The 26,617-nt window shown below is 37.0% G+C and overlaps 1 protein-coding gene across 11 annotated transcripts in view; it reads left to right on the top strand.

The window, feature by feature from the left end:
• The window catches only part of EVI5 (ecotropic viral integration site 5), a 201,917-nt gene that overhangs the window by 35,736 nt on the left and 139,564 nt on the right, over nucleotides 1-26,617 (top strand). For 10 of the 11 annotated variants that reach the window (XM_034653905.1, XM_034653901.1, XM_034653904.1 and 7 more), the window contains one exon: nucleotides 10,082-10,311. The exons of the other annotated variant lie outside the window; for it this stretch is intronic. In XM_034653905.1, coding sequence (XP_034509796.1) covers nucleotides 10,163-10,311 — 149 coding nt within the window. In that variant the 5' untranslated portion in view covers nucleotides 10,082-10,162. The remainder of the gene's footprint in view (nucleotides 1-10,081; nucleotides 10,312-26,617) is intronic. 11 annotated transcript variants of the gene reach the window in all.

Genomic DNA, 26,617 nt, shown 5'->3' with positions numbered 1-26,617 from the left:
GGGAAGGAACCGAGATGCCCTTCAACAGATGACTGGATTAAGAAGTTGTGGTCCATATATACAATGGAATATTACTCAGCTATCAGAAAGAACGAGTTCTCAACATTTGCTGCAACATGACGGCACTGAAGGAGATAATGTTAAGTGAAATAAGTCAAGCAGAGAAAGACAGTTATCATATGATTTCTCTCATCTATGGAACATAAGAACTAGGAAGATCGGTAGGGGAAGAAAGGGATAAAGAAGGGGGTAATCAGAAGGGGGAGTCAAGCGTGGGAAACTATGGACTCTGAGAAACAAACTGAGGGCTTCAGAGGGGAGGGGGTGGGGGCATGGGATAGACTGGTGATGGGTAGTAAGGAGGGCACGTATTGCATGGTGCACTGGTTATACGCAACTAATGAATCATCGAACCTTGCATCTGAAACCAGGGATGTACTGTATGGTGACTAACATAATGTAATAAAAAAAATTTAAAAAAAAAACTCATTCATTCCATATTACTCAACCATCAGAAAGAATGATTACCCAACATTTGCAGCAACATGGACGGGACTGGAGGAGATTATGCTAAGCGAAGTAAGTCAAGCAGAGAAAGACAATTATCATATGGTTTCACTCATTTATGGAACATAAGAAATAGGAGGAAGGTCGGTAGGAGAAGGAAGGGAAGAATGAAGGGGGGGTAAAAAGAAGGGGGAATGAACCACGAGAGACTATGGACTCTGGGACACAAACTGAGGGCTTCAGAGGGAAGGCGGGTGTGGGATTGGGATAGGCCGGTGATGGGTATTAAGGAGGGTACATATTGCATGGGGCACTGGGTGTTAGAGGCAAACAATGAATCATGGAACACTACATCAAAAACTAAGGATGTACTGTATGGTGACTAACATAACATAATAAATTATAAAAAAACAAAACAAAACAAAAGAGCCCATCAAAGTGCTAAATAAAATAAAATTAAAAAAATATTTGCATCAAGGCATTTCATTGCAAACTTTAACAATTAAGGGACCAAAGAGAAGAGGGAGAAGTTCCCAGAGGTGAAGGGAAATAGAATAATTAATATAATTAGAGTGGTTTCAGACTCTTCAATGAAAATAATGGAAGGTAAAAGGCAACTGAAGGCAATGTCTTCAAAAATCTGAGGGAAAATTATTTCTAATTTGGTTTATAATGCAGCCAAATTTTCAAGTGTTACAGTAGAGTAAAGGTATTGTCACATAGGCATTGTCTTAAATTTACCTTTCAGGAAGCTATGAGAGGAGGTATCCCACCAAAATGAGAGAATATATCAAAAAAAAGGAAGAAAGACAAGGTGTTTAGGAAATATTATCCAACCCAAAGAGAGGTGAAGGAAATACCTTTATCACGGTGAAGGGAGATCCCCAGGTGACAGTTGAGCACCAGGGGTAGACAGCAACCAGTCCAGAGTGGAGCAAGTCAGACGGTTTTAAAGTGGGCATGTTCAAAAATATAAACTTGGTTAGAGATGAAGAGGATTGTCAAGGATTCCGTGCATCATAATCTGCTCTGTTATTTTATGGAAAAATTTGTTCATACCTAAATTTTTAAAAGCAGCTTCCTTGATATATAATTCACATACTATACAATTTTCCATTTAAAGTGTACAAGTCATTGGTTTTTCTTTACCTCAGAAAGAAACCTTGAACCCTTTAGCTATAGCTCCCTGTCCCTCCACTCTCCGCAGTTCTAAGCAATCACTAATCAACTTTCTGTCTATAGATAATGCCTGTTCTGGACATTTCTTATAAATGGAATCATATGTGGTATTTTGTGACTGGTTTCTTTGACTTAGCATAATGTTTTCAAGATTATCCATGTTAAAGAATGTGTCAGTACTTCATTCCTTTTAATAGCTGTGACCCAAGTTTTTGAAATGTAAATTTAATTACAAACTGCTTAAGCTCTTTTGTATATCTTTACTGAAATGTTTCTACTTTATTTTGGTCTCTTAGTGAAAATATAAATATTCATAATAAAGTCTTCAAATTAATTATATCCTGTATCACTCAGAAAACAAGATTTTTTAAAAAAAATTTGTTTGTCATAGAGCACAAGTAGGCAAAGCAGCAGGCAGAGGGAGAGGGAGAAAGCAGACTTCCCGCTGAGCAGAGAGCCCCATGTTGGGCTCTATCCCAGGACCTGGGTTCATGACCTGAGCCAAAGGCAGATGCTTAACCGACTGAGCCACCCACATGCCCCAAAAAACAAGATTCTTTAAGAAAATAGCCTACTTGTTAAAAGGCTTCCTTGAAATTCTTATTTCTTGGCATTGCTTTAGCATGCTAATCAAAATGCCGTTTTAATAGCAGTGGAAAAGTAATGATGTGGTTTAAATGCATTTGACTCTGAGCCACAAATCAATGATAAATTTTCCTAATTGAATTAAATGCTGTACCCTCAGGCCTCTGAAGCATTAATCTAATTCTCTGGTACTAATGTCTACTTTTTTTTTCATCATGTACTGTCCTTGTATCTACTTATATCACACTACAGGTAAAAAAATGTTATTTCTCAACTCTGTGAGCCCTCGATCCCTTCAAAAACAAGTTCAGAATGATGTCTTTACTAATAATTTATACTTTAATTTCATGGTTTCATTTCAAGTATTGTTAAATTTTTTAATTTTGTGAGATAATATGATACTGTTCCAGGTACTATAGCTGTATAACAAACCACCATAAAACTTAATGGCTTAAAATAATTGCTTTAGTACGTCCATGGATTCTGTGGGTCAGGAATTTGGACAGAGCATTGGGAGAAGGGCTTGTCTCTGCTTCAAAATGCCTGTGAAGCAGAGAAGCTGGGAAGACTCAGAGGCTGGGGTTGATTCTTCATCTAGGGTCTAGAATCATTTGATACTGTATTCCCATTCCTGTCTAGTGATTGATGCTGGGACCCCAGCTGGGCTATTAGCCAGAATGCCTGTACTTGACTTCTCTGTGTGGTCCCTGTGTGGGCTAGTTTAGGTTTCTCAGCAGCTTGGTGGCTGGGTTCTAAAAGTCAGTCTCAGTAATCATTTTTGTTATACGTTATTGGTTGAGGGAGTAAAAAATCAACCCAAGGAAGTTCAAACCATGACACATTATACTTAAAATGGCAAAAATAGTGATAGAGAGTTTTAAAATTTGCAGAAGATAACAGTTACATGCAAGGGAAACCCCATAATACTATCAGCAGATTTTTTCAGGAAAAACTTTGCAGGCCAGATGGAAGTGGCATGATATATTCAAAGTGCTGAAAGGAGAAAATCTGCAGCCAAGAATACTCTATCCAGCAAGGCTATCATTCAGAATAGAAGGAGAGATCAGGAGTTTCCCAGGCAAACAAAAGCTAAGGGAGTTCCTGACCACTAAACCAGCTCTACAAGAAATGTTAAATGGTACTCTTTGAGTGGAAAGAAAGGTCATAAGTAAGAGTAAGAAAAGTAGGAAGCACGAAAGCAGTAAAAATAAGTATATCTGAAAAATCAGTCAAGGGATTCACAAAATAAAAGGATGTACTGTATGACACCATATAACTAAAACATGGTGGGGGTTGGGAGGGAGAAGAGTAAAGAATGGGTTCAAACTTAAGTGATCATCAACTTAATATAGACTGCTATATGTAGAAGATGTTACATACAAACTGACTGGTAACCACAAGTTAAAAACCAGTAATAGGTATGGAAAAAAGGAAGAGAAAGGAACCCAAGTATATCACTGAAGAAAGCCAACTAATCATGAGAGGAGAGAGCAAGGGAAGAGAGGAACAGAGAACTACAAAAAACAACCATAAAGCAAGTAACAAAGTGGCAATAAAGACATAGCTATCAATTATTACTCTGGACTTAATGCTACAGTCAAAAGATACAGGATGATGGAATGGATTTTAAAAAAAAAAAAAGACCAGTAGAACAGATCAATGAAGGCAGGAGCTGGTTCTTTGAAAAGATCAACAAAATTGATAAGCCTTTAGCTAGAGTCATTAAAAAAAGAGAGAGAGAGAGAGAGAGATCAGAAATGAAAGAGGAGAAATAACAGATACCACAGAAATAGAAAGGATTATAAGAGGATATCATGAAACATTATATGCCAACATATTGGACAACCTAAGAGAAATGGATAAATTTCTGGAAACCTATGACCTCCCAAAACTGAATCAAGAAGAAATAGAAAGTTTGAACAGACCCAGTGTGGGGCTTGAACTCACAACCCTGAGATAAAGAGTTGCATGCTTTACCGACTGAGCCAGCCAGGCACCCCCACTCTCATCACTTTTATTCAGCATAGTACTAGAAGTCATAGCTGTAGCATCAGACATGAAAAAAGGAATAAAAGGCATTCAAATTGGTAAGGAGGAAGTAAAACTGTTACTATTTGCAGATGACATGATATTATATATAGAAAACCTAAAAACTCCACCAAGAAAGTACTAGAACTGATAAATGAGTTCAGTAAGGTTGCAGGATACAAGATCAATATTCAGAAATCCTTTGCATTCCTATACACGAATAATGAAGCAGCAGAGAAATTAGGAAAATAATCCCATTTATAATTGTACCAATAATAGTAAAATACTTAGGAATAAATTTAACGGAGGAGGTGAATGACTTGTACCCTGAGAGCTATAAAACATCAGTGAAAGAAATTAAAGATGAGATAAACAAAGGGAAAGAAATTCCATACTCATGAATTCGAAGATACTGATAAATGTCCATATTACCCAAAGCAATCTACAGATACAGTGCAATCTCTATCAAGATACCAACAGCATTTTTCACAGAACTAGAATAAACAGTCTTAAAATTAGGAACTACAGAAGACCCCAAATAGCCACAACAGTCTTGAAAAAGAAAAAGCTAGACATGTCACAATCCCAGATTTCAAGATATACTACAAAGTTATAGTAATCAAAATTGTGCCTGGGTGGCACAGCGGTTAAGCGTCTGCCTTCGGCTCAGGGCGTGATCCCGGCGTTATGGGATCGAGCCCCATCAGGCTCCTCCGCTATGAGCCTGCTTCTTCCTCTCCCGGCTCCCCCTGCTTGTGTTCCCTCTCTCGCTGTCTGTATCTCTCTGTCAAATAAATAAATAAAATCTTAAAAAAAAAAAATAGTATGGTATTGGCACAAAATACAGACACATAGAACAATGGAACAGAGTAGAGAACCCTGAAATAAACCCATGATTTGTGGTCAATTAGTTCTTGACAAAGGAGGCAAGAATATGTAATAAGGAAAAGTCTCTTCAGCAAATAATGTTGGGAAAATTGGACAGCTAGATGGAAAAGAATGAAACTGGACCACTTTCTTACACCATACACAAAAAATGGAATTAAACATCTAAATGTGAGACCTAAAACCATAAAAATCCTAGACGAGAGCATAGGCAGTAATTTCTCTGACATTGGCCATAGCAGTATTTTTTTCTAGATATGTCTCCTGAGGCAAGGGAAACAATAGCAAAAATAAACTATTGGGACTATAAAATAAAAACTTCTGCACTGCAGAGGAACCAATCAACAAAATTAAAAGACAACTGACAGAATGGGAGAAGATATTTGCAAATGACATATCCGATAAAGGGTTAGTATCCAAAATACATAAAGAACTTAACACAATTTAGCACCCAGATAACATGTAATACAATTAAAAATGAACAGAAGACATGAACAGATATTTCTCCAAGGAAGACATACAGATGGCCAACAAATTGAAAGGTGCTCAGCATCACCCATCATCAGGGAAACGAACATCAAAACCACAATGAAATTCACCTCATACATATCAGAGTGGCTAACATCAAAAACTCAAGAAACAAGTGTTAGCAAGGATGTGGAGAAAAAGGAACCCTCTTGCATTGTGGATGGGAATGCAAACTGGCATAGCCACTATGGAAAGCAGTATGGAGGTTCCTCAAAAAAATGAAAATTAGAATTCCCATATGATCCAATAATCGTACTAATGGGTATTTACTCAGAGAATACGGAAACACTAACTGAAAAGGATATATGGACCCTTACGTTGATTGCAGCATTATTTACATTAGCCAAATTATGGAAGCAGCCCTAGTGTCCATTGATAGATGTGTGTGTGTATAATGTAATATTATTCAGCCATAAAAAGAAAACTTGCCATTTGCAACGACATGGATGGAGCTAAAGTATAATGCTAAGTGAAATAAGTCAGAGAAAGACAAATACCATATGATTTCACTCGTGGAATTTAAGAAACAAACAGGAAAAAACGGAGACAAAACAAAAAACAGACTTTTTTTTTTTTTAAGTAGGGCTCTATGCCCAACATGGGGCTTGAACTCATGACCCTGAGATTGAGTGTTACATGCTCTACTGAGTGAACCAGCCAGGTTCCCTCCCCCCCCAAACAGACTCTTAACTGTAGAGAACAAACTGATAGTTACGAGGGGAGGTGGTTGAGGGGTGGGTGAAATAGGTAAAGGGGATTAAGAGTACACTTGCCTTGATAAACACTAATATACAAAATTGTTAAATCACTATATAGTACACCTGAAACTAATATAACACTGTGTGGTAACTACAGTGGAATTAAAATAAAATAAAAATTAAAAAAAATAAAAATAGTCATTTTGGGGAGTTAAGAGCATCCTTATAACTTATAATAATAAAATACAGAGCAGTAGAGAAACCATGATTGTTTTCATGAGAGATCCTATTCAAATATTATAGTAATAACTGAGATTCCTATTGAACTTTATTTTATTAAGATTTCACTGTTTTAGAACAGTTTTAGATTCATAGCAGGATTCAGTGGAAAGTACAGAGATTTCCCATATACTCCCTGCTCCCGAACACGCATTCCCCACCAGAGTGATGTACCTACATTGGCACATCATAATCACCCCAAATCTGTAGTTTACATTAGGTTCACTCTTAGTGTTTGTTGTGCATTGTATGGATTTGCTCAAATGTGTAATGACGAATATCCATCATGGCGGTATTACACAGAGTATTTTTACTATCCTAAAAACCCTCTGTGCTCTGCCTGTTGATCTCTCCCCTATTCCCAACCCCTAACAACTACTGATCTTTTTACTGTCTCCATTGTTTTGCCTTTTTTTTTGTATGGTTGGAATCATATATTATGTAGTTTCCTGAGATTGACTAAGCCCTTTTACAATTGAGATAATGCACATACCATAAATCCATCCACTCATTTAAAGTGTGCAGTTCAGTGGCATTTAGTATACTCACAAAATGGTGTAACCATCACCACAATCCAATCCCAGAACATTTTTGTCACTCAAAAAGGAAATCCCATGTACATTAGCAGTCATTCCCCTAGGCCCTTGAAGTCACTGATCTACTTTCTGTCTCTGGATTTGCCTATTCTGAACATTTTATATAAGTGGAGTCTACAATATGTGGTCATTTGTGCCTGATTACTAAGCATTTTTAATGATGGTTTTAACCTTTTTAGAGTATGTTCATGTATAAAAATAAATGCATAACCCCTCTATGAGGTAGACAGGAACTTTGTGATGTAATGGCATTGTCAGATTTACTATGTCTTCATGACCTCAGTTTACCATAGGATGAGGGAAGGAGGTTTAGAGGTGACAGGGTGGAGATTTGGAAAAGTACTGTAGAGTTAAAGGAAAAATAGAACATGATGATATATGAAAAATAAATCAGTCCAATGGGATTTCTAGAACCATGAATATTAAACTTTATTAAAATGCAACTCCAATTAAATACTCCGGTTATATTTCAGTATTTAACATATGAAGCTGAGTTATTGAGCCTTCAGTAGTTCTAAATGAATCTCATATCAGCTGAATTTCAGCAAAGTTGAAAGGATGTCAGGATTGTGCTCTTGGTTATTCCAAACTCTTTAAATGGAAGCCTGTTGCTACGGTGTGCAGAAGGGGTATGATAAATTTATTTGTTTTAATAAATGAAAGCAAATAGTAGGAATCTTTTGCCTTTCCTACAGTTAACTCTGGTAGAGAACTTTTATGTAATGGAAATGTGAAGTATTAATTTTTGAAAGTTGTAAGCATATTTGAAATTAATTGTTGGTATTAATAAGAGGTAACATTTTTCTGTAATTTTTGTGTGTTGGGTTTTCTGTTTACTGTGATTTGGGGATGCCAATTAGTGCCATCTTGATAATTGAATTTGTGGTTGTAATTATGTAGAAAGATCAATAGGATAACAAGTCACAATAGGCTATCTTGTGGTCTACCACGGCTCCTATTCTTTGGTTCCTGTCTGGCTTTTTGCCCTGAGGAGCTGTGCTGCTGGTCTATACATTGGTGAGGACTACTTTTGCCTGGAAGCCTAAATGATCTGCCCCTTGCTTCTTCTCCTTGGGTCCCATACTGTATCCTGCTTGTCTTTCTTAGGGATTCTTCCCTCAACATTAAGAGTCCCCTTATCCCTTCTATAATACTGTTTCCAAGAGAAGTAAATTCTAAAATGAGTTCCTGAAAATGAGAGGTATTCTAAGGTTAATAAAACTTTTGGCCTTTTTAGCACTTGTAATCAAATTTTTGTCCTAGAAATTCCAGCCTCATATTGAGTTGCTTAACTATGACCTTAGAATTCCTTTTCCATTTTATCCTTTCCTTACATCAAAGTATCCTGCTGGGTTGAGGTGGAGGAAGTGGGGGCAGAGGGAAAGAGAGAGAGTCATCGATGTATTGAGGTGAGAAAAAAAGCCTTGGGCAACTCATGAGGAGAATAGTGTTTGCTAAAATAGTCTTGGTGGGATTGTATGCCTCAGTATTTTAAGTTCTGTGTGTATGAATTGCTATATATAACTAAGATTAGCTGAGACTGTGCTGAATCCAAAAATAATTTGCAGTGCTTTAGCCATTTACCTGTGACGTAAAATTTAAGATCTTCTCAAAGCACATGAAAGCATGTCATAGTTTTTAGCTTTTATATATCTAAGTATTTCACAGTCAAGAAGATCTTTTCATGATAGTTTTTAGAAAATAAAGTCCCTTAAAAAGCCTATTAACACCTTATTTTGTAAACTCGTATTATTAAGAATGTTTAGTTTTATATAGGTATTCAAATATGGCTATTACATTTTTCATTAGTGAAGTGATAATGCCATGTTTGAATATTATTTATGTATATTCTATTTTTTCAGCTGAATTTGTATACATACCTGCTTAGGAGATGGACATAATTTATGAAGACTTTATGGACATATGTGTAATTCACTTAATCTTAGAGATAGGAGGGATCTTAAGGGTTTTTAAAATTCTGGTTGCCCATTTAAAACAGAAAGTTATCTTCAACTTCTGACATTTGGCTCTTACAGTAGCTGCTTTATTATAGCCATTGGTGGGGATGTCTACTCTTTCTAGGCATCCCATTCTATTTCTGAATAGTTATAACTATGTGAAAATTGTGCCTTGCATCTCTTCTACTCTATTAACTCAACCATTTATCATAATTTTGTTCCTCTAGCAGAAGTCCCTCTTCTATAAAAATATTCTTTAGCTGTTTGGAGACACGTATCATGGGTCTCCATACATCTTATTTAGGCTAAGCAACCCCAGTTTTTGTTGAATTATTAGTCATGTTGCAGCATTTCTCTATCCTCATCGCTCAATGGACATGTTTTAATTCCTTCACTTTCAGATGTTTTTGACTACAGAATACATTTAATATCCCAACTAAATATACCCATAAATATATTATAGGTAGTACATAGTTTTAATACGTATATGTAACTGAAACAACAATTTCATAAGACAGTATTTATTTACACTGATACTTTCTGTTCTTTTTCATTTTTAAAAATGCTGGCGTTACCTATCATACTGATTTTATTACTCCTTGATGGATTTTAGCCTGTAGTTTGGAAAAAGCTGTTCTAGTTTGTTCATATTGCAGAACTGAAATATTTTCCAAAAGTCGGGTGTTAGGATGATCGTTGCTAAAGTAAGTTTTACCTTTATCACCTCAAAGCAAATATTGTGATGGTGGTTATTAAGTAAAACTTAGCAGGGTTATCACGTTCTTGGTGATGAATGCAATAAAACTAAAATATATTCAACTTTCATTTTTATCCATAGGTGGCGACAGACAAGGTTGCAGAAAAGCTGAGTTCTACTCTCTCATGGGTGAAGAACACAGTATCACATACAGTCAGTCAGATGGCCAGTCAGGTGGCAAGTCCATCTGCCTCATTACACACTACATCCTCATCTACCACACTATCCACGCCAGCCCTTTCACCATCTTCCCCTTCACAGTTGAGTCCAGACGACTTAGAACTCCTGGCTAAATTGGAGGAGCAAAATAGGTGAGTGAGGTTGCTTGGCTTTTCTTTCTCTGCAGTTATATGAGCTCAACCATTCATTTATATATATATATGCCATAATCGAAATTTACTCATATTAAGAATGTTTATTTTCTAGTCTTTGCTCCTTGTTTATCAAAATTACTTAACAAAAGTATTCAAGTTTTTTTGGAGGAGTTGATCTTTAAACTAAAGTTGTACTAAAGTTTTCTTCTGGCTCGGATAGCTTTAGAGATTTTTTTTTTTTTTTTTTTTTTTTTAAAGATTTTTTATTTATTTATTCGAGAGATAGAGACAGCCAGCGAGAGAGGGAACACTAGCAGGGGGAGTGGGAGAGGAAGAAGCAGGCTCATAGCAGAAGAACCTGATGTGGGGCTCGGTCCCGGAACGCCGGGACCACGCCCTGAGCCGAAGGCAGACGCTTAACCGCTGTGCCACCCAGGCGCCCCTAGAGATTTGTTTTCTTAATACACCAAATTCCCTAAATTGTTCCTGAATTTTAGAATTTTTTTTTAAGGCAAATTAAACTACCATTTTTTTTCCTTTTTTTTTTTTTTTTTTAGATTTTATTTGGGTGGGCGGGTAGGGGAGGTGGAAGGACAGAGGCAGAGGGAGAAGCAGACCACATGCTAAGCAGGGAGCCTGACCAAGACATGGGGCTTGATCTTAGGACCCTGGGATCATGACCTGAGCTGAAGGCAGATGCTTAACTCCCTGAGCCACCCAGGTGCCCCTAAAACTACCATTTCTGATTTAAATTCTCAAACTAGCCCCCTTTTAGTTAACCTGTAATGTAATTTAATTTAGGGTAGATACCTGATTTATGGTTTAGAGTGGGAAATCTCTTCATTCAATTTATTAATGGGAGCCAAAGTATCCTTCTCTCTTAATGGAATGAAATAGAATAGTAGTTTGTTGAAAATGTATACTATGGACACTGTGTGCCCTTCACTATATTATTGGAAGCTCTTTTGGCCATCAGCTACAAAAGAATTACTGGAAGAGCCCCCTTTTGTGTTCAGTCAAGATGTATACTACCACTGGCTTTAAGGGTAGTAACAGAGACAACTTCTTCTTCTTTTTTTTTTTTTTAAGATATTTATTTATTTATTTGACAGAGAGCACAAGCAGGGGGAGCAGTGGTAGAGGGAAAGGGAGAAGCAGATTCCCCACTGAGGAGGGACCCTGATGCGGGACTTTATCCCAGGACCCTGGGATCGTGATCTGAGCCAAAGGCAGATGCTTAACTGACTGAGCCACCCAGGCGCCCCACAGAGACAACTTCTAAGAGCTTTTTTCACATATAATTGACATAATAAAGTACACGTACTTAAGGTGTGCAGTTTGATAGATTTTGACATATGTATATATCTGTGAAATAATCACCAAAGTCAAGAAAATGAACATATCCATTATCCCCTTTCCATCCCCAGGCAGCCATTGATCTGCTTTCAGTTATTATAGATTAGTTTGCATTTTCTAGAATTTTATAGAAATGGAATAATATGGTATGTACTTTTTTTGAATGGAGTATTTTACTTAGTAATTATTTTGAGATTCATCCATGTTGTAATGTGTATGAATAGTTCATTTTTAATTGATTAGTAGTATTCTTTTGTGTGGATATGTTATAGTTTATTCGCTTTTTGTTATGAAATGCTGTGAACATTATTTATTTATACAAACCTTTGTATACATAGATATATGCTTCATTTCTCCTGGGCAGATACCTAGGATTGGAATGGCTGGTTTATATCATAGGTGCACATTTAACTGTCAAACTGTTTCCAAAGGGCCTATACTTTCTCACATTCCCACCATCAGTGTATGAAATTTTTAGTTCATCTACATCCTTGCTGATACTTGGTATGGTTAGTCTTTAATCTTAGCCATTCCAACCGGTATTTGTATCTTGTATTTTTAATTTGCATTTCCTAATGGCGTTGAGCATCTTTTCATGTCCTTATTTGCCATTGATGTATCTTCTCTGTTTGAAATTTTTGCCTATTAAAAATTAGGTGGTTTGCTTTCGTATCTTTGTATTTTAAGAGTTCTTTGTATATTTGGGATATGAGTTCTTTATCAGATATATGCTTTTATTAGATACATGCTTTTAAAATATTTTTTTCCCAGTCTGTAGCTTATTCTCTTAATAGTATCTTTTGAAGAACGTAAGTTTTAAATTTTGATGAAGTCCAGTTTGAAATTGTTCTTTTATGGATTGTGCTTTTGATGATTCAAGGTCACACAACTTGAATCATATTTTCTTACATAAGTTTTATAGTTTTTTTTTTTTTAAAGATTTTATTTATTTATTTGACAGAGATAGAGACAGCCAGCGAGAGGGGAACACATGCAGGGGGAGTGGGAGAGGAAGAAGGAGGCTCCTAGCGGAGGAGCCTGATGTGGGGCTCGATCCCATAACGCCGGGATCACGCCCTGAGCCGAAGGCAGACGCTCAACCGCTGTGCCACCCAGGCGCCCCAAGTTTTGTAGTTTTAAGTTCTATTTTTAGGTCTGATCCATTGTGAGTTACTTTTGTATATGGAGCAAAGTACAGATCAAAATTCTTTTTTTGAATATGCATATTTAATTGTTCCTGTACCATTTGTTGAAAAGGGTATCCTTTTTTCACTTGAGCACTTTTGAGCTTTGGTCAAAAATTAGTTATTGTATATATAGGCCTATTTCTAGACTTACTCTATTCCACTAATCTGTTTTCTGTCTTAATGCCAATATGGTACTGTCTTGATTACTGTGACTTTATGTCTTGAAATCAGATAGTGTTAATCCTCCAACTTCTCTCATTTTGACTTCTTTTGGAACTTAGCATTCTCATGTGTATTTTACATCAAGTTGTTAATTTCCACAAAAATACTTGCTGAGATTTTGATTGGAATTATATTGCCTTATGTATCCCACTGCCTTTGCTAAACTTGTTCTGGTAGGTTATGTTGTTGTTGTTTTTAGATTCCATGAGATTTTGTATGTTTTACTTCTTCCTTTCCAATCTGGGTACCTTTATTTCTTTGTCTTGCCTTACTGCAACTGGCCAGCATCTCGAATACAAATTTGAATATAAGTGGTGAATATACATTCTTGTTTTCTTGATCTTAGGGATAAAGCATTAACTATGTTAACTGTAGGTTTTTGTAGATGGCTTTTATCAGATTGAGGAAGTTCCTTTTTCTTCCTTGTTTGCTTAGAGTTTAAAAGAAATAGGTGTTGGATTTTGTCAAATGCTTTTCCTGAAACGATCGTGTGGTGTTCCTCTTATAGTTTAATATGGTGAATTACATTGATTTTTGAATGTTAAACCAACTTTGCATTCCTGGGATAAACCCACTTGGCCGTAATATATTGTCTTTATAAAATATTGTTGGATTTGATCTGCTAAAATTATATTTAGAATTTTTGCCTCTGTGTTCATAGTGGATATTGGTCTGCAGTTGTCTTGGGATTTTTGACAGTTTTATGTAATATCTCTGCCCTTGTATTGTCTTTCCTAATATAAATGTTTGGTGCTGTACATTTCTTTTCAAGCCCTGCTTTAGTAATAGCTGTTTAAATTTATTGAGACTTGTTTTATGGTCCTGAATATGGCCTTACTTTGGTAAACATTTTATGTGAATTTGAGAAGAAGGTATATTCAGCTCTTGTTTGGTGGAATATTCTGTTAACACTGATCAATTAAATTTGATTGCTAATGTTAAGTCTACTATATCATTGCTGGTTTCCTGTTTACTTGTGATATCAGATATTGACAGAGGAGTACTGAAACCTCCAACTATAACTGTGGATTTGTCTGTTTCTCTTTAAATTCTTTTAGTCTTTGTTTCGTGTAATTTGAGGTGGTTTTTTTAAGCATATAAACATTCGGATTTGCTCTGCTGTCTTTTGAAATGCCTTCTTTATCCCTTGTAATACTGTTTGCTTAGAAATAGACTTTATATCTTCTTCCATTCTGTGGGCTGCCTCTTAGTTTTTTTGACTGTTTCCTTGGCTGTGCAGAAGCTTTTTATATTGATGAAGTCCCACAAGTTCATTTTTTCTTTTGTTTCTCTTGCCTTTGGAGATGTGTCATGAAAAAAGTTGCTGTGGCCGATGTCAAAGAGGTTGCAGCCTATGTTCTCCTCTAGGATTTTGATGGATCCCTGTCTCACATCAAGTTCTTTCATCCATTTGGAGTTTATCTTTGTGTATGGTGTGAGAGAGTGGTCAAGTTTCATTCTTTTGCATGTAGCTGTCCAATTTTCCCAGCACCATTTATTGAAGAGACTGTCTTTTTTCCACTGGATGCTTTTTCCTGCTTTGTCAAAGATTAGTTGCCCAAAGAACCGAGGGTCCATTTCTGGGTTCTCTGTTCTGTTCCATTGGTCTATGTGTCTGTTTTTGTGCCAGTACCATGCTGTCTTTGTGTTCACAGCTTTGTAGTGTAGCTTGAAATCCGACATTGTGATGCCCCCAGCTTTGTTTTTCCTTTTCAACAACTCCTTGGCGATTCGGGGCCTTTTCTGGTTCCAAACAAATTTAAAGGCTGTTTGTTCCAGTTCTTTGAAAAATGTCATTCGTATTTTGATCGGGATGGCATTGAAAGTGTAGATTGCTCTGGGTAGCATAGACATTTTAACTATGTTTATTCTTCATCCATGAGCATGGAATATTTTTCCATCTTTTTGTGTCTTCTTCAATGTCTTTCAAGAGTGATTTGTAGTTTCTAGAATATAGATCCTTTACGTCTCTGGTTAACTTAATTCTGAGATAACGTATGATTTTTGCAAATGACACTACAGATAAAGATTAGTATCCAAGATCTACAAAGACTTCTCAAGCTCAATACACGGGAAACAAATAAATCAAAAAATGGGCAGAAGATATGAACAGACACTTTTCCAATGAAGACATACAAATGGCTAACAGACACATGAAAAAATGTTCAAAATCATTAGCCATCAGGGAAATTCAGATCAAAACCACATTGAGATACCACCTTATGCCGGTTAGAATGGCAAAAATTGACAAGGCAGGAAACAACAAATGTTGGAGAGGATGTGGAGAAAGGGGATCCCTCTTACACTGTTGGTGGGAATGCAAGTTGGTACAGGCAGTTTGGAAAGCAGTGTGGAGGTCCCTTAAAAAGTTAAAAATTGAGCTACCCTATGATCTAGCAATTGTACTACTGGGTATTTACCCCAAAGATACAGACGTAGTGAAGAGAAGGGCCATATGCACCCCAATGTTCATAGCAGCATTGTCCACAATAGCTAAATTGTGGAAGGAGCCGAGATGCCCTTCAACAGATGACTGGATTAAGAAGATGTGGTCCATATATACAATTGAATATTACTCAGCCATCAAAAAGAACTGTTTCACAACATTTGCAGCAACATGGATGGGACTGGAGGAGATAATACTAAGCGAAATAAGTCAAGCAGAGAAAGACAATTATCGTATGGTTTCACTCATTTATGGAACATAAGAACTAGGAAGATGAGTAGGACAAGAAAGGGAAGAATGAAGGGGGGGTAAACAGAAGGGGGAATGAACCATGAGAGACTGTGGACTCTGGGAAACAAACTGAGGGCTTTAGAGGGGAGGGGGGTAGGGGATTGGGATAGGCCGGTGATGGGTATTAAGGAGGGCACATATTGCATGGTGCACTGGGTGTTATACACAAGTAATGAATCATGGAACTTTACATCAAATCTTGGGATGTACTGTATGGTGACTAACATAACATAATAAAAATTTTTTATAAAAAAAAAGAAATAGACTTTATAGAATTAATACCTATTCTTTTGAAGCTATTTCAGAAAATAGAAATGGAAGGAAAATTTCCAAACTCTTTCTATGAGGCCAGTATTACCTTGATCCCAAAACCAGACAAGGACCCCACCAAAAAGAAGAACTACAGACCAATATCACTTATGAACATGGATGCAAAAATTCTCACCAAGATAGTAGCCAATAGGATACTACAGCACGTTAAAAGGATTATTCGCCATAAGCAAGTGGGATTTATTCCTGGGCTGCAGGGGTGGTTCAACATCTGCAAATCAATCAGTGTGATACACTACATTAATAAAAGTAAGGACAGAAGGACAAGAACCATGTGATCCTCTCAATAGATGCAGAAAAAGCATTTGAGAAAGTATAGCAAGCTTTTGTTGTTTAAAACTCTTAACAGTGTAGGGATAGAGGGAACATATCTAATATCACAAAAGCCATGTACAAAAAGCCCACAGTGAATATCATTCTCAATGGGGAAAAACTGAGAGCTTTTTCTCTAAGGTCAGGAACACCACAGGGATATCTGCTGTCATCATTGTTGTTCAACATAGTACCAAAAGTTCTAGCCTCAGCAATCAGACAACAACAAAAAGAAATAAAAGGCATCCAGATTGGCAAGACAGAAGTCAAACTCTCATTCTTCACAGATGACATGATACACTATGTGGAAAACCCAAAAGACTCCATCCCAAAATTGCTAGAACTCACACGGGAATTTAGCAACATGGCAGGATGTAAAATCAATGCACAGAAATCAGTTGTATTTCTATGCAATAACAATGAGACAGAAGAAAGAGAAATTAAGGCGTTGATCCCATTTACAATTGCACCAAAAACCGTAAGATACCTAGGAATAAACCTAACCATAGAGGCAAAGGATCTGTACTCAGGAAGCTATAGAAGATTCATGAAAGAAATTGAGGAAGTCACAAAGAAATGGAAAAACATTCCATGCTCATGGGTTGGAAGAACAAATATTGTTAAAATGTCTTTGCTACCCAGAGCAATCTATTCATTCAATGCAATCCCTATCAAAATACCGTCAATTTTTTTCCACAGCCTGGAACAAATAATCCTAAAATCTATATGGAACTAGAAAAGACCTCTGATAGCCAAAGGAATAGTAAAAAAAACCCCAAAACTGGTGGCATCACAATCCCGGACTTCAAGATCTATTACAAAGCTGTAATCATCAAGATAGTATGGTACTGGCACAAAAATAGACACATAGACCACTGGAACGGAATAGAGAACCCAGAAATGAACAGTCAACTCTATGGTCAACTAATCTTTGACAAAGCAGGAAAGACTATCCAGTGGAAAAAAAGATAGTCTCTTCAACAAATGGTGTTGGGAAAATTGGACAGCAGAAGAATGAAACTGGATCATTTCCTTATACCATACACAAAACTAGACTAAAAATGGATGAAAGACCTAAATATGAGACAGGAATCCATCAAAATCCTAGAGGAGAACACAGGCAGCAACCTCTTTGACCTTGGCCACAGCAACTTTTTTGCTAGATTGGTTGTCTCCAAAGACAAGGGAAACAAAGGCAAAAATTGGGACTACTGGGACTTCATCAAGAAAAAAGCTTTTGCACAGAAAAGGAAACAATCAACAAAACCAAAAGACAACCAACAGAATGGGAAAAGATATTTGCAAACATCTAATTGGGTAAAGGACTAGTATCCAAAATCTATAAGGAACTTCTCAAACTCAACACCCAAAAAGCAAATAACCCAGTCAAGAAATAGGCAGAAGACATGAAAAGACATTTCTCCAAAGAAGACATACAAATGGCCAACAAACATCACTCAGCATCAGGGAAATCGAAACCAAAACCACAATGAGATACCACCTCACATCGGTTGGAATGGCTAAAATGAAATAGTCAGGAAATAATAGATGTTGGCGAGGATGTGGAGAAAGGGGGACCCTCTCACACTGTTAGTGGGAATGCAAGCTGGTGCAGCCATTCTGGAAAGCAGTATGGAGGTTCCTCAAAAGTTGAAAATAGAGCTACCCTATGACCTAGCAATTGCACTACTAGAGATTTACCCCAAAGATACAAATGTAGCGATCCAAAGGGGCTCCTGCACCCCAATGTTGATAGCAGCAATATCCACAATAGCCAAACTATGGAAAGAACCCAGATGTCCATGGACAGATGAATGGATAAAGAAGATGTGGTATATATACAGTGGAATACTACTCGGCCATCAGAGAAAATGAAATCTTGCCATTTGCAACAACATGGATGGAACTAGAGGGTATTATGTTAAGCGAAATAAGTCAATCAGAGAAAGACAATTATCATATGATCTTACTGATATGTGGAATTTAAGAAACAAAACAGGATCATAGGGGAAGAGAGGAAAAATAAAACAAGGTGAAATCAAAGAGGTAGACAAACCATAAGAAAGTCTTGGTTTTGGGGGGGTTAATTTAAATTCAGTTAATTAAGTATATTATTAGTTTCAGAGGTAAGGTTCAGTGATTTGTCATTCTTATATAATACCCAGTGCTCATTCCATCCAGTGCCCTTCTTAATGTCTATCACCCAGTTACCCATCCTCCTACCCCCCTCCCCTCCAGCAACCGTCAGTTTCCTATGATTAAGAGTCTTTTATGGGGTGTCTCCCTCTCTGATTTCATCTTGTTTTATTTTTCCCATGTTTGTTTCTTTTACTAACCAGAATCATGCTGTATGTATTGTTCTTTGATGTGCTTGCTGGAGACGTTCTCAGCCTAGCACATTTCTTTTACCCGTTATATATTCCACAGAATTAGTGTCACTACTTGGGTTGCTTCATTCTGCTGTTATAATTATGTTCACTTTTGTGCACAAACTTGAACACAGGGACTGGAATTTGAGGGGAAGAGTGTCAGTTTGAGTCCTTGTCAATCCGAGGTAAATGTGTGTTAACTTGGCATTGAGCAGCTGGCAGGCCATACATGCTGACTCAGGCAGGAGGGGCATCTGGACTGTGAATTTCGGAGCCACAGGCTGATGGCATCATGTGTGACAGGGGCGTGGCTGGTTTTGCTTTTAACTTTTGTTTTTCTGGGACACTATCCTTCTATTCTGAATGAAAGCCTTGCTGGATAGAGTATTCTTGGCTGTAGAATTTTTACTTTTAGCACTTTGAATATATCATGCCGCTCTCTTCTGGCCTGCAAAGTTTCTGCTGAAAAACTCACTGATAGCCTTATAGGGTTTCCCTTGTATGTAACTGCTTTCTTGTCTCTTGCTGCTTTTAAAATTCTCTCTTTATCACTACTTTTGGCCATCTTATTTATTTTGTGTCTTGGTGCAGACCTCTTTGGGTTGGTTTTGTTGGGGGCTCTCTGTGCCTCCTGGATCTGGATATTTCTTTCCTTCCCCAAATTAGAAAGTTTTCAGCTATTATTTCTTTAAATAAATCTTTTGCCCCTTTTCTTGCCCTTCTCCTTCTGGGATCCCTGTCATGTGACTGTTGTGCTTGACAGTGTTGCTGAATTCCTTGGGTCTGTTCTCATTTTGAGTATTTCCCCCTCTCTCATCTGCTCAGCGTGATTACTTTCCATTATTCTGTCCTCCAGGTTGCTGATCCATTCTTCTACTTCCTCTTGTTTGCTGTTTATTCCAGGTGGTCCTTTTTAATTTTCATTTAGTGAGTTCAGTATCTCTAATTGGTTCTTTTTTGGTTTCCTATCTCATGGTGGAGGTCTCATGGAAGTCCTGCACTCCTTTCTCAGTTCTAGCGAGTATCTTTATGAGCATAACTTTAAATTCACTATCAGACAGATTACTTATCTCCATTTTTTGTAGGTCTCTTGCAATGATTTTGTTCTGCTCTTTCATTTGGGACATATTCCTCTGTCTCCTCATTTTGTCTATTGCTGTGTCTGTTTCCATGTGTTAGGAAAGTCAGCTATGTCTCCCACACTTGAAAGTAGTGGCTTTATGAAGAGGTCCTGTAGTGCCCTGCAGTACAATGTCTCCTTTTCACCAGAAAATGGTACTTCAGGGGTGTCTCCTATGTGCATTGCTACAGGGTCTCCTACCATTGTGGTGGACCTGTGTTTGCCTTCAGTCCAGTCAGCAATGGCTCTCTGCCTGTTGTGGGCAGAGTTTGGTGCCTGTGTTGTTAGTGGGCTGGCCTGGGACTTCCTTGGGCTTGAGTTGAGTAAGTCCAGGTGTTTGCCAGAGATGAAGTAGCACCAAACTGCGGGGCACTTTCCATGTGTTGCCCCTTGAGAAGCTTTTGTTGGTGGGTGGGGCCTGCAGTCAGACCAGCTACCTGTCCCCAGCCCACTGCTGTGGTCACAGTCAGACTGTGTGTGGTTATCTTCCCCTCTCTCTGGAGCAGGAGTCACTTTGGAGTGGTGTTGACCCTTCTCTGGGCTGCTTGCACACTGCCAGGCTTGTGGCACTGCTTTGATGGATCTTGCCAAGAGCAGTCGGAGGGGGTGGATCTGCATTGCTGTGGCCTCTTGTCTACATCTGGCTATGGAGAGTCTGTTCTGCCAGTCTTTTGGTTGCTTTCTGGGTTATTTATGCCAATGTGGGTGTTCTCTAGGTGGCCACGTGACAAGAGGTGAGCCAGTGTTCCTTTACTCTGCCATCTTCCCAGCAGGCTTTGCTCAACCATAAGGTACTCTTAATAATAGGAAACAAATTGAGGGTTGCTGGAGGGGAGAGAGGTGGGGGATGGGGTAACTGGGTGTTGGACTTCAAGGAGGACATGTGATGTAATGAGCACTGGGTATTATATAGGACTAATGAATCACTGACCTCTACCTCTGAAACTAGTAATACATTATATGTTAAGTAATTTGAATTTAAATTAAAAAAAATTCCTTACAGGAAATCCTAAAAAAAGAAAAGAAAATGTCTTTATCTCCGTGCACCTGAGTGGCTCAGTCATTTGGGGGTCCAGCTCTTGGTTTTGGCTCGGGTCATGATCTTGGGATAGTGAGATTGAGCCCCATGTTGGTCTCAGCAGGGAGTCTGCTTGAGCCTGTCTCTCTTTCTCCCCCCATCCCCCATGTTCTCATTGGCGTGCATGCTCTCTCTCTAAAAGATGAATCAATCAGTCTTAAAAAGAGAAATCTACTTTATCTCATATAGTCATAGTAGCTTTCTCTTGAATAGTGGTAAAATTTTATATATTTTTTCCATCCTTCCTTCTCTTTTTTCTTTATCCTTAGAGTTTGTCTGGTAGGCAGCATATAGTTGGGTGTTGCTTTTTAAAATACAAACCAATGATCTTTCCCTTTTAATTGGAATATTTGGACCATTTACTTTTTAACAAATTACACTAACAAAGTATTTCTTCCTCACATTTCATGTTCATCTCAAACTGCAGGTTGAGTACATCTTTGTTCCACACTTCTTCATTCCAGGACCAATGTCCTGTCCCTAACCAGGAACAACCAGACTTGCAGCAAATGGAAAAGAGAGTGGAAATACCTTAAAGTATCTGTTAGGGAGTGATCCACATAAGTTCTACTTAGGTTTTATTGGCCAAAGCAAATCACGTACCCAAACCTTATGGAGTGAAGTGGGAATTACAATCTTCTTGCAGGGATGGATCCAAGAAGATATGTACTTTATTCTTAATGTTTCATCTGCTTTTTTCCTGTATTTTCATCGTATTGTTACTGCATTTTTAATTTATTTGCACACTGTAAAATCCACCATTTTAAAGTGTGCAAATATAGTGGCTTTTGTATATTTACAAAGTTGTGCATCCATTACTACTGTCCTATTTCAGAACACTTTAATCACCCTCCAGAAGAAAGTACCCATTAGTCTCTCCTTTTTATCTCCCAGTCACTGGTAATCTACTTTCGATCTCTGTGGATTTGCCTCTTCTGGACATTTCATTATGGAATCATACAATAGGTGGTCTTTTGTGACTGGCTTCTTTCATGTAACATAGTGTTTTCTAGGTTTTGAGGAAAATAGATCATTTATATTTAATGTGATTATTGATAGGCTTATGTTTACATCTGTCAGTTTGTTTTATATTGTTGCCTTTTTATTTTTCTGCCTACTTTTGATTTAATGGAATATTTTTTAATGATTCTGTTTATTTTCTTTGTTGATTTATTAGCTATAACTGGTTTTATTTGTCTGTTTGTTTTTACTGTTTGCTTCAAGGTTTGTAGTAGATGTCTTTAATTTATCACCATCTGCCTTAAAGGGATCTCATAGTATTTCACATGTTGTATAAGTACTTAGAATAGTACATTTCCATTTCTCCTCTCCAGTCCTTCATGCTAGTTTTTTCAAGCATTTTTCTTCTATATATGTTGTAAACCCCATACTATATGATGATACTTCCTTCAAGCCAATTATCTTTTAAAGAGATTGAAATAGTAAGAAAAAATCTCATGTATTCACATATGTGGTTTCCAACTCTGAAGCTCTTTGGTTCTTTCTTTAGCTCTAGATTTCCAACTAATTTTCCTTCTGTCTGAAGGACTTTCTTTAAAAGTTCATGTAGTGTGGGGCTGCTCTTTTACGTTTGAACCTTTGTTTTTCTTTTGATTTTTAAAGATATTTTTTCTGCGTATCGGTTGACAGTTCTCCCCCCCCCCCGCCCCGTATTTTAATGATGTTTCATTGACTTCTGTCTTGCATTGTTTTCATTGGGAAATCTGATTCTTTCCTTACCTTTGTTCCTGTGTATATAATGTATCTTTATTTTCCCCTGTCTCTTTTTAAGAGTTTTTTTCTTTATCTCTGGTTTATGCAGTTTAATTTTGAGGTGCCTTATTGTACTTTTTTTTTAAATTAATTAATTCATTTAGCAAGCATGTGAGTGAGGGGGAGGGGTAGAGGAAGAGGGAGACAAGCAGACTCTGTGCTGAGCAGGGAGCCCAAAGCGGGGCTCAGTCCCAGGATCCTGAGATCATGACCTGAGCTGAAACCAAGAGTCAGATGCTCAACGAACTGAGCCACCCAGACGTCCCTGTACTTTTCTTCTTGTTTCTTATATTGGAGTTTTGTTGAACTTATTGTAGATTTATAGTTTTCTACAAATTTGGGAAACTTTTTGACCATTTATTTCTTCAAAATTTTTTTGTTGCTTTCCTCCTCTTTGGAGATTCTAATTACACAAATATTAAGCCCCTTGAAGTTATTCCACAGCTCAGTGAGACTTTGTTCATTTTTTGGAAACTTTCTACTGCTATGTATTCAAGTTCACTAATACTGCTTTCTGCCATGTCTAATTTGCCATTAATCCCATCCAGTGTGTTTTTCATCTCTCACATTGTGGTTCATCTGTAGAAGTTGGAGCCAAGTGTTGTTTTTATGTCTTAAGTACTTAAGTTTTAAACATACAGAAATACAGTCACAGTAAATTTTAATGGCCTAATAGGCACTTATAGGTAGTGCTAAAGGGTATAAAGTATTTGTAAGTTTTTAAATTGGTTCTTACATGGAAAAATAGTATGCACAAAAGATAACTTTTGGTGCTGAGTTTTAAGTGACCAAAGTTGAATTTATTTTTATGGTTGTGATAAATAATTATTGTACAACTAAATATACAAACCATTATATTAAAAATTGTTGTTAAGTGTGGATACAGATGAACTTCTTTCCAAGTAATTCACAGTTTGTTTGGGAATACCCGATGTGCCCTGTGTATATGTTCATATCTAAAGAATAATTACTAGAGTTTAAAGATGCTCAGAAAAGAGGTTTTGACAAGTAAGAATTTGAAGAAATAAAAGGAGCAGAAGGTTGTCACCCTTGTTCTTCTGTGGATTGCTCAAAATCTGTACTTGAATTTTCGAGTTCACATTTTGAGACTTTTGGGTTTTCTCTCTCTCTCTCTTTTTTTTTTTTTTTTTTTTTTTTTTTTTTTGGTCATTAAAACTCAAAATCCATAGGAAGGATTTATGTGTAGAGAATATTTGAATGTAATGACATCTTGTTTTGCCTTAGAACAATCCTGGTGGAAAAACACATCTCTGACTCTAACAAAATATAAAATGACAAATACTAGGTCCAACTTTTCCTCCCCCCTGTTCTGCCCTACTATCCTGCCAACCTGTTAAGTCCAAGGAAAAATTATAAGAATAATAAATTTTCTCTGACCACTTCTGTGGTTTATAATGTAGATATGGAAGTTACATAACTAAAGTAAAAATTATGACTCACAATTACTACTTGTAACGCTTTTATTTATGATTTTTTGTTCTCTTCAAATATAGATGAGTCTCTGGTTATGTTACTTAACTCTCTTTAATTCAGAAAATATAAAAATGGCAATATTTAAGAAAATGATAATTTAGGAAACATGGAGAAATCGAATATCAAACAAACAGTTTTTCCTTCCCGTTGTTTTACGGCAATTATAACTTTTTAAAGTATCAGTGTTATGTAGCAACCCCAGAAGGATGTGAAGAAATGGTTCAATACAATATCAAAGATCTGTTTGATGAAAGTTAATAATTGATAGACTTAAAGTTGAATTGGGACAGCTATTTTTTTCCTCTGTGAATGTGTTTTTCATTTAAAAATACAGAGGCTTTGGCAGAGATGAATTTAGGAAGGTAAGGTTCAAGTGTGATAACAGTGCATTTTAATTAAGGAGAGGAATGTTGCTAATTTAAATTTTTAATGGGCCATTATTTATGTGGTTTAGAAGTTTGGCATTGCAACCATGTTTATTTCCTTTTACATTCTTTGCTTTTTAACAGATTTTTGGAGGTGAGATATGAGAATAAGGAAATGGATAAGGGTTCTTTTAAACTAAATGTATTTTATGTATTTTTAAATATAGTAAGCAGGAATCTTTGCAACCTTAATTTATATATCTTTATCTTACCAACATCTGGATCTGTACTGTCCAGTATGGTAGCCACAAGCCAGATGTGGCAATTGAGCACCTGAAATGTGGCAGGTCTGAATTGTTATGTGCTGTAAGAGTAAAATGTGTACGAGGTTTTGAAGAGTTGATTTGAAAAAAAAGAATATCTCATTAATTAAATTTTTTATTACATGCTAAAATGGTATTTTGACTCTGGTAAAATTATTAAAATCAATTACACTTTTTTTTTTTTACTTTATATGCATTTAAACTGATATAAGGGGCTTGCAGTATATTTCTGTTTGACAGGGCTGATCTAGATGATCTAACTTTCATCTTACATTTTTAATTTTACTACTGAAGCATTACCTTGTTTTCGTGAGTATACTCTTTATAACACAACCAAGAATATTAAGGAATTAAAAAGCTTGGGAGCAAAACAGATCTTTTCAAGTCTCTCTGTTAAAAATTCATGTATTTTCAGTCATAGGAGAGGTCTTTAAGATCTTCACACAAACTCTTTATTCTTTTTCTTTTCATTGAGGATTATTTTGCATTTTTTATCAGTTGTCCGATTTCCTAAGGAATTTGATGATGTAATTCAGAGAATTTATTGAACTACTTTTTCTGTTGTATCTAGCTTAGCTTCACATTGTGTTTTTAAATTAAGAAATCTTAGAAGTTAAGTCTGCTATGCTTGGCTGTCTGGAATGTCTATATAAAAGTAATCCCCAAATGATCAGTTTCTGGTCAGGATATTTGGGAGGGAGGTGCAAGTCTCCTGTGCTTGCCTTCTCTGAGACCTCATCTTAAAGAAACAGAAGCAAAAGAAAAACCCCCATGCTTTCAGAACTGGAGAGATCCCTGTCATGTAGGCACCCCACTGTGAGTTGTCTCTGAATTGTTTCCTGTGCTAATTCATTGTGTTTTCTCTTAATTCTCCCCTTTTTGTTTCTCTTGCTCTGAGACTTGAATTTGTGCTTGATGTTGATGTGAAAGAGTGTGACTAGTCTGTGAGTCAGCCACGTATTTTGTTGCTACTGATTTGGTGTTCTTTTAGCTTGCTAGTTGCTGTTTTTCTCTCAGTACATTCATATTCTGTTTCTTTGATGTAACATTACAAGAGATATTTGAACCCTGTATTTGGAAAGTTGATTGTCCTGCAGTAGGTGACAGTGTATTTAGCTTTCCAAGTGTTTTTCTTATAGAGCAATTTTTTACCTTAGCTTTTCTTCTTCTTCTCCTTCTTTTTTTAATTAATTAATTTATTTATTTGACACAGAGAGAGAGCACAAGCAGGGGGCGTGGGAGAGGGGAAGCAGACTCCTTGCTGAGCAAGGAGCCCGACTGCAGGGTGGGGAAGCCAACCCAGGACCCCGGGATCATGACCCAAGCCAAAGGCAGATGCTTAACTGACTGAGCCACCCAGGTGCCCCTACCTTAGGTTTTCTTAGACCTTTCCTTAGCTCTTTGTAAATTATCTTAGCAATTTACACATTTCCAAATGGCATGATGACCTGTTGCTGTTGTATCCTGATCTTTTAGTTCTGGTATCCACAGGAAAGTATAATGCTGAGTACAATAGGGTATTCAAAAAGTTTATCAACTCTTTGTAAATATGGTAGTTCTCCATTGTCTGTGGAGGATACATTCCAAGAATGTAGCCAGTGGATGTCTGAAACCATGGATAGTACTGAACTCTATGT

The sequence above is a fragment of the Ailuropoda melanoleuca genome, chromosome 2, assembly GCF_002007445.2.
Source record: "Ailuropoda melanoleuca isolate Jingjing chromosome 2, ASM200744v2, whole genome shotgun sequence".
Taxonomy (NCBI): Eukaryota; Metazoa; Chordata; class Mammalia; order Carnivora; family Ursidae; genus Ailuropoda; species Ailuropoda melanoleuca.
The sequence above is the reverse complement of the archived record's forward strand: the minus strand, read 5'-3'. Positions and strand labels throughout refer to the sequence as shown.